A 6,335-nucleotide genomic window follows, 5' to 3' on the forward strand; every position below is an offset into this window, starting at 1 on the left:
AAACTCTAACTAACCGACACGTATCCTACTATATTACAGATACACGGGCAAACTAGCCCAAACTTTGCATATAAGGTCGATTCACGTATATTCTTCCATGTATATTCTTCAAGCCCATCTTGATCGCGGCCCACCTCTGATTCGGTAAAATTCTGGTGATAACAACTACACCATGCAGTGGTACGCTGGGTCATCACAGCCAGCCACCAATCATCCACCCGCCGCCGCGTGATGGCATCCCGTGGAGATGCAGGCAACCAAACCGCGGGATTGGGCGGCGGCGATTCGCCGCCGCGTCCGCCCGTCTTCCGCAGCGAGGCAGAGCGGCGGAAGTGGAACCGCAGCGAGGGCGCGCGCAAGCGGAGCGCTCGCTGGTGGACCAACTGGGGGCTCACGCCCCCAGGGAAGCTCGCCCGCTACGACAACCAGGCGGAGAGCTCCTCCTCCGGGCAGTCCAACCGCGCTCCGCGGCTGCCAATGGCGGCGAGTGTCGAGGAGGACGACCTCGTCCCCGCGCGCTCTCCAACCTTCTCCGTCGGGGACTACGTCCACGGCAGCGACGAGGAGGAGGCGGTGATGGCGCAAACGTTCGCCATCAGCGAGGCGGAGGCGAGGGCCCGCTTCCGCCGTGAAGAAGCCGACGCCGTCCGCCAGGTACGGGAGTACGAGGCGGCCCACCGGGAGGCCCGCATCCGCAAGGTCAAATAGTCGAGCTTGACAAGGACGACGCGTGAAGACATCACGCCGCCGACGATCTCCGCCAGCACCGGCACCGCCACGCACGCCATAGCTAGTAGGCCGCATTTTGCTCATTTTAGCTAGGTTAGGTTGCCGGTGTACTAGTATAATGTCAGTTCCCCGCAGTATGTATGTATCGATGCCCAATCGGAGCATCTATTTCATGTATGAACTATGATCATCGCCTAAACTTACCCGCGCCAATTCGAATTCCAGTTTTTAGTTTCATTTTACGGGTTCTATTCTACGCCACTGCGAAATTCGACAGAACTTGTGTTTTTGGTGAAGTGAACTCACGCTTTTCGATTTGCGTTTTTTCCGGTACATTTTGTGTTTTCAGCTGAGGAGTCGATCGGAATTAGGAGGAAGCCGGGCCCACTTGCAGTACGCATGTCGCCCATCTTGAGTTCTCACGCCGAGGCCCAGCAGTTAATGTCTTAATCAACCCCAACCAAGCAAAGAATAGGAGGCAGGCAGCGAAAGACAGAGAGAGAGATTCAGATCCATCCTCACCTCCCTCGGTCCTTCCTCGGTTTCTTCTCCCACCACCAGCCCCAGATCCACCCGTCCCTCCGCCGATCTCCGTCGCCAGGAGCGGCTCCTAGTGGTACAGCAGTAGTAGGAGTAGGAGGCGGCGGCGCCGAGCAGCGCGGAGAAGATGTTCCTGTGGGACTGGTTCTACGGGGTGCTGGCCTCGCTCGGCCTGTGGCAGAAGGAGGCTAAGATCCTCTTCCTCGGCCTGGACAACGCTGGCAAGACCACCCTTCTCCACATGCTCAAGGACGAGGTGCGTACCCCGGATCTCACCTTACTCCCCTGATCTGGTAGATCTAATTTCTTGCATGTTGTGTTTCGATCGATGCAGCGGCTGGTGCAGCACCAACCAACGCAGCACCCCACGTCGGAGGAGCTCAGCATCGGCAAGATCAAGTTCAAAGCCTTCGACCTCGGAGGCCACCAGATCGCACGCCGAGTCTGGAAAGACTACTATGCTAAGGTTATATTATAGTCTATTTCTCTTCTCTATCTCTTCTGCGCTGCCTTTTTCAAGTCAGATCTGCCTGAGGAATGACTACTTTCCTTCTGGTGCTAGTTGCGCCATTTTTTTTATATCTTCTGCGTTTAATTGAAAAGAGCATCTGTTGGTACTTTTAAGATTGTCGTTCATAATATTCAAGGAACGTTGGAAAATAACTGAATTGCTGACAAACAGCTGATAGTGTTTTCTGTAGTCCTGCATGTTGTAACTTTGAAATACGGAAATGATGTTTGATTGTTACCTGTGCCAGGAAAAACCCAATAAATTTCATGTTTGTTAGAGCCTTTACAGGAGTTGGAATATTCTTGTATAGTTGACGTGTTTACCTTGTTAGACGAATTAACGGCGCATACATCTGGGTTACATTCTTCTCTTTATAGGTTGTATTTGCATTCGCCTTATCATGCCAGTTGCTACTTTGTTTTTTCCAGTCTGATGATCTTGTCGAAATTACATGTTGTTTGTTCCTTTGTAACACAATGATCTTTGTTTTCCAGTCAATCATTATGCTTTATATGAAAACGAGAATTCTACAAAAAAAAATCATTCATGAGTTTTACTGTCTAAAATTTCTGCAAAGTTCCTTGCAACTGCTGCATTCTGAGCAGGCCCTTGCTAGTGCATCAAAGGGTTTTAGCCAGGCAGTATGAAGTCATCATAGGGTTTTAGCCAGGCAGTATTAAGTCATACTGCAACCCATAAGCCTTTGTTTGGCGCTGGGAGTTTTGTGTTTTCTATGCTGCAACAACGGTAGCTGTTATAGTGTGTATTGATAATTTGACTATCACAATTCACTGTGAGGAGGCATCACAATTTTATCTGTGGTTTAAGATCTCAAGATCTTACTTTAATATGAAGTCAGCTACCCTTATTTGAAGAGTGGACTTGTTATGTATTGGTCTATATCGTCCTTGGTAAATTTTGTGTTCTTTTGTTTTGCTTGCAAATTTAGAAAGACATGATTTGGCAAGCACATTTACGGTCTACTTGCAATTTTCATCTGCTGCTCTATGCTAATTTATTCCTACTCTTGCATAGTTGGATATACATTTTGTCTTTCACTTACTAAATAACTTCATTATTGCTCTTCTGCGGAGTTAATATTCTTGCTAACTTTTTTCTTGTTCCAACAGGTTGATGCTGTGGTATACTTGGTAGATGCGTATGACAAGGAGCGCTTTGCTGAATCAAAGAAGGAGCTTGATGCCCTCCTTTCTGATGATTCCTTGGCAAACGTCCCATTTCTCATTCTTGGCAATAAGATTGATATCCCATATGCTGCCTCAGAAGAAGAGCTGCGGTATCACTTAGGCCTTAGCAACTTCACAACTGGGAAGGGCAAGGTCAACCTTGTCGACTCCAATGTCCGGCCTCTTGAGGTGTTCATGTGCAGTGTTGTCCGCAAGATGGGTTATGGCGATGGGTTCAAGTGGGTCTCTCAGTATATCAAGTAGGGCTCTTGTTGGTCACAGCGTGCATACTTTGCCCATCAAATTTTTTCCTGTCATTTGCTTCGGTTGGTTGTTTGTCACGACAGCAATGATATCATGACGGTATCTGAGGGTATGAAGAGAAAAACAATGCTTAACATTGGGTGCCATGCTGAATCTTCTTTAGCCTCGAACCATTTGATACTTTCGAGCTCCTAAATTTTTTTTGCTTTTCCATAGGAATTTACCAAAGACTTTATGGTGATGGATTATAAGATTATTTGTTAAATGATGTTCTGTTTATTGCTGATTAGGTATCATTTGTAAGCTTGTGTTACATGTTGATGTTTAAATCTTGATTCTCTAGCATGAAAGATTTGATGTTAGAATGTGAGCTGGCATGGCATACTTTATCGGAAATCAAACAAGTGAGTTGGTGTTGGAAAAGGCGTAATTAGGTGCATTCCTTGGTGCGCTGAAGCGCTCGGCGGTGGTCCACTGGTAGACCTGGTCCAAAGCGGCACTCTAGGTGGAGGAAGGTGCAAAGGGATGTGGAGGACGCGGCACAAGGCGGAGCTCTATGTGTGGAGATGGAGCGACAGTAGTTTTTGTGAGATGTGGCTAGAGGATTTTGGGAATTCCTAGCAATATAGGAGAAAAGGAAATCATGCTAGGTTTTGGAGGGTGGCGGCTCGAGCTCTTTTGCTGTCTGGCTGATGGAAAGAAGATCTTTTCCTCTTCTTTGTGCCGTGTCGCCAGGATCTCTTCCTCCCCCCCCCCCCCCCCCCCCCCCCCCCCGAGCGACCACGAGCTGAGGTCCCATCACATCCCTTCACCTTCACCTTGTCGTCGCCGCTTGGAGCCACTACCTGTGATGTAAGATGTCCTCCGTCCCTCCTCTTCTCATGTTGCTTCTTCTGCATATTCGTTGAATATGATCCTTGTTTGTGTTCTCTGGAGTTCTGGCAACCATGACAACACCATATCGTATAGGCATTCCTAACTTTTGTTCCCCAGTTTTTCGGTTGAAAAGCGCGAAGATTAGTAAAGGCGTTAATGGACTCGGACTTCGTGAGCATAACTCTTTTGGTAATTCTAAAACAAGACAAATGCATAATTATTTATTTTACAGGACTGAAGACCTATCAATGTCAGGTTCATCCATCACAGTACGAAATAACTAGACAATTAGTGATCAAGGACATCAGTATTCAGTATTAGTGTTGGAGTGGACTGCTACTCTTTTGGATGCACCTGTGGCCTTAAACCAATGTTGCGCTAATTAATTAAGCTCTACTTCAGCTATCAAAAAAAAGTAATACTAAGTGTTTTTCAAAGTAGATAATTTCATGAAATTTGTGAGCCGACATATATTTACTACCTAATTGTGCATATGCTTTTTTTTTTCAGAATTTTCAGTACAGTGAAAATACCTGAATTTCTTGTGTGATGAAAATATACCTACTCTAAATTGAATTCAGCTGTCTTTCTTTCCAAATGCATTACCAGAATATGCATGCAGTACTTGATCATGATTCATAATCATGCTTTTGGCTAGACATCATTGTTCTCTTCCACCTGTATCATAGAAAGGTAACATAATTTGAATATTAAAATACAGAAGCGTGATACATCTATGTTCTGTTCCACTTGTGCATTGCTGCTATTTTTTATGATATGGATTCATGGTTAGTTGGCTACGTCGTGTCTTGTCTTCTTGTGTACATTATAGATATCCATTACTGAACTATTGCTTGTTATTTGTTTCATTGTTGTTAGGATGTCTGAGATGAATGCAGCCGCAACAACCTAAGAAGAGAATGCCCTTAAGAAGAGTCAGATGATGTAGAAGGGGAGATGAGAGTCTAGGTGGATATTATTTCATCATGTAGTTCAAAAATAATTTAAGTTTTCTTCGCATTGCTTTACGTGTCCTTTTATTTTAAAATAATATCATAAACTTCCACTATTGAACACTAACACAACAAAACGCCTAGTGAAAGGACATTCTATGATCTCTAGGATTTTGTGTGTTTGACGACAACATCGGTGATCTTTTAACATTGTGCTAAGGGATGCAGAGAAACTAGTAAGTGATCATCATCGAGATCGCCCCCAAAAAGTAACGAGAAGAAGCTCACATTTTTTCTGGCTGTGCCAAGATAGCCGCCGTTTGTGGAGGCACTGCTGCAACCCACGGCTGCATTGCCGCTGTTCAGGGCGGTGCTACCGCCGGTCCTGGCGGCAGTACCTCAGCTCATGGCTGCACTGCCACTATTGGTGGTGTGGCAACATTGCTGGGCGGCACTACCGCCCTTGTGGCCGGCACTGTCGTTGTTTGCGGCGACACTGCCGCTTGCTCCTGGCGGCAGTTCCGTCGGAGATCCTCTTCGACGGTAAATCTGGACATTATTCCAGCCCATTTTTAGAGGTAATGCTGCTGAAGACGCTCCAATGGTCAGAATCTGCTGAGGGGTATAAATAGGAGCTTTCCCCTACCTTGGAAGGTTGCTCGTTTTTCTCAAGAACACCACCTCAAGCTGAGCCACGAAAATCATCATCTCCTCCTCCAACCACCCAAAGCTCTTGATCTTTGAGGAATCGAAGGAGAAAATCCCGATCTACATCTTCAGCAAAGCGATTTGCATTTCCCCTTATTTGCTTGAGGGCCCCTTTGCTAGTGTTTCTTTTGGAAATCCTAGTTGTTCCCCATTGTCTTAGCTTGCAAAAAGAATCTCAACAGAGGGCTTTAGAGTCTACTTCAACTTACTGTTGGAGTTCTTAAGCATATCTTTTTCCATTATTAGTTCTATCTGTTGCTTGATTTGATCTTGTTGTGTTGTTACAGCTATTGGGAGCTTGCAATTCAGTTTGGATGTGTGCCCCAAGAACCTTGTAAAGGTCCAGTTTCCGCCTCGAGGAAATCCCTTAGTGGACAAGTGAGCTAGGCCTTTGTGGTGTTGCTCACCGGAGAATAGGGTGACGCCTTTTTGGCGTTGGTTAGGCCTTTGTGGCGACCACACCCCTCCGACGTAGACGTACTTCCCCTCAAAAGGAAGGAACTACGGAAATCATCACTTGTGTCTCCGCGTGCTCCACTCTAGGTTACCTCAATCCTTTATTGCATT

The 6,335-nt window shown here is 46.1% G+C and overlaps 1 protein-coding gene and 1 long non-coding RNA gene across 2 annotated transcripts; both read left to right on the top strand.

The window, feature by feature from the left end:
• The first annotated feature begins 1,148 nt into the window (after positions 1–1,148).
• Positions 1,149–3,499, top strand: LOC127327087 (small COPII coat GTPase SAR1A). Its single transcript, XM_051353870.2, has 3 exons — positions 1,149–1,525; positions 1,604–1,735; positions 2,911–3,499. The coding sequence occupies exons 1-3, from the start codon at positions 1,397–1,399 to the stop codon at positions 3,229–3,231; spliced, it is 582 nt and encodes a 193-aa protein (XP_051209830.1). The 5' UTR covers positions 1,149–1,396; the 3' UTR covers positions 3,232–3,499.
• Positions 3,500–3,983: 484 nt separating this feature from the next.
• Positions 3,984–5,135, top strand: LOC139838495 (uncharacterized). Its single transcript, XR_011755474.1, has 2 exons — positions 3,984–4,083; positions 4,987–5,135. It is a non-coding gene; the product is annotated as an uncharacterized lncRNA (long non-coding RNA).
• The last annotated feature ends 1,200 nt before the right edge of the window (positions 5,136–6,335 follow it).

This window comes from Lolium perenne, chromosome 3, assembly GCF_019359855.2.
Source record: "Lolium perenne isolate Kyuss_39 chromosome 3, Kyuss_2.0, whole genome shotgun sequence".
Lineage (NCBI taxonomy): Eukaryota > Viridiplantae > Streptophyta > Magnoliopsida > Poales > Poaceae > Lolium > Lolium perenne.

Bases quoted from the DNA above. Each gene is read 5' to 3' on its own strand.
- LOC127327087 (XM_051353870.2), top strand. From the start codon at position 1,397: ATGTTCCTGTGGGACTGGTTCTACGGGGTGCTGGCCTCGCTCGGCCTG. The intron at 1,526-1,603 runs GTGCGTACCCCG...CGATCGATGCAG, and splicing joins TCCACATGCTCAAGGACGAG to CGGCTGGTGCAGCACCAACC. The intron at 1,736-2,910 runs GTTATATTATAG...TTGTTCCAACAG, and splicing joins GGAAAGACTACTATGCTAAG to GTTGATGCTGTGGTATACTT.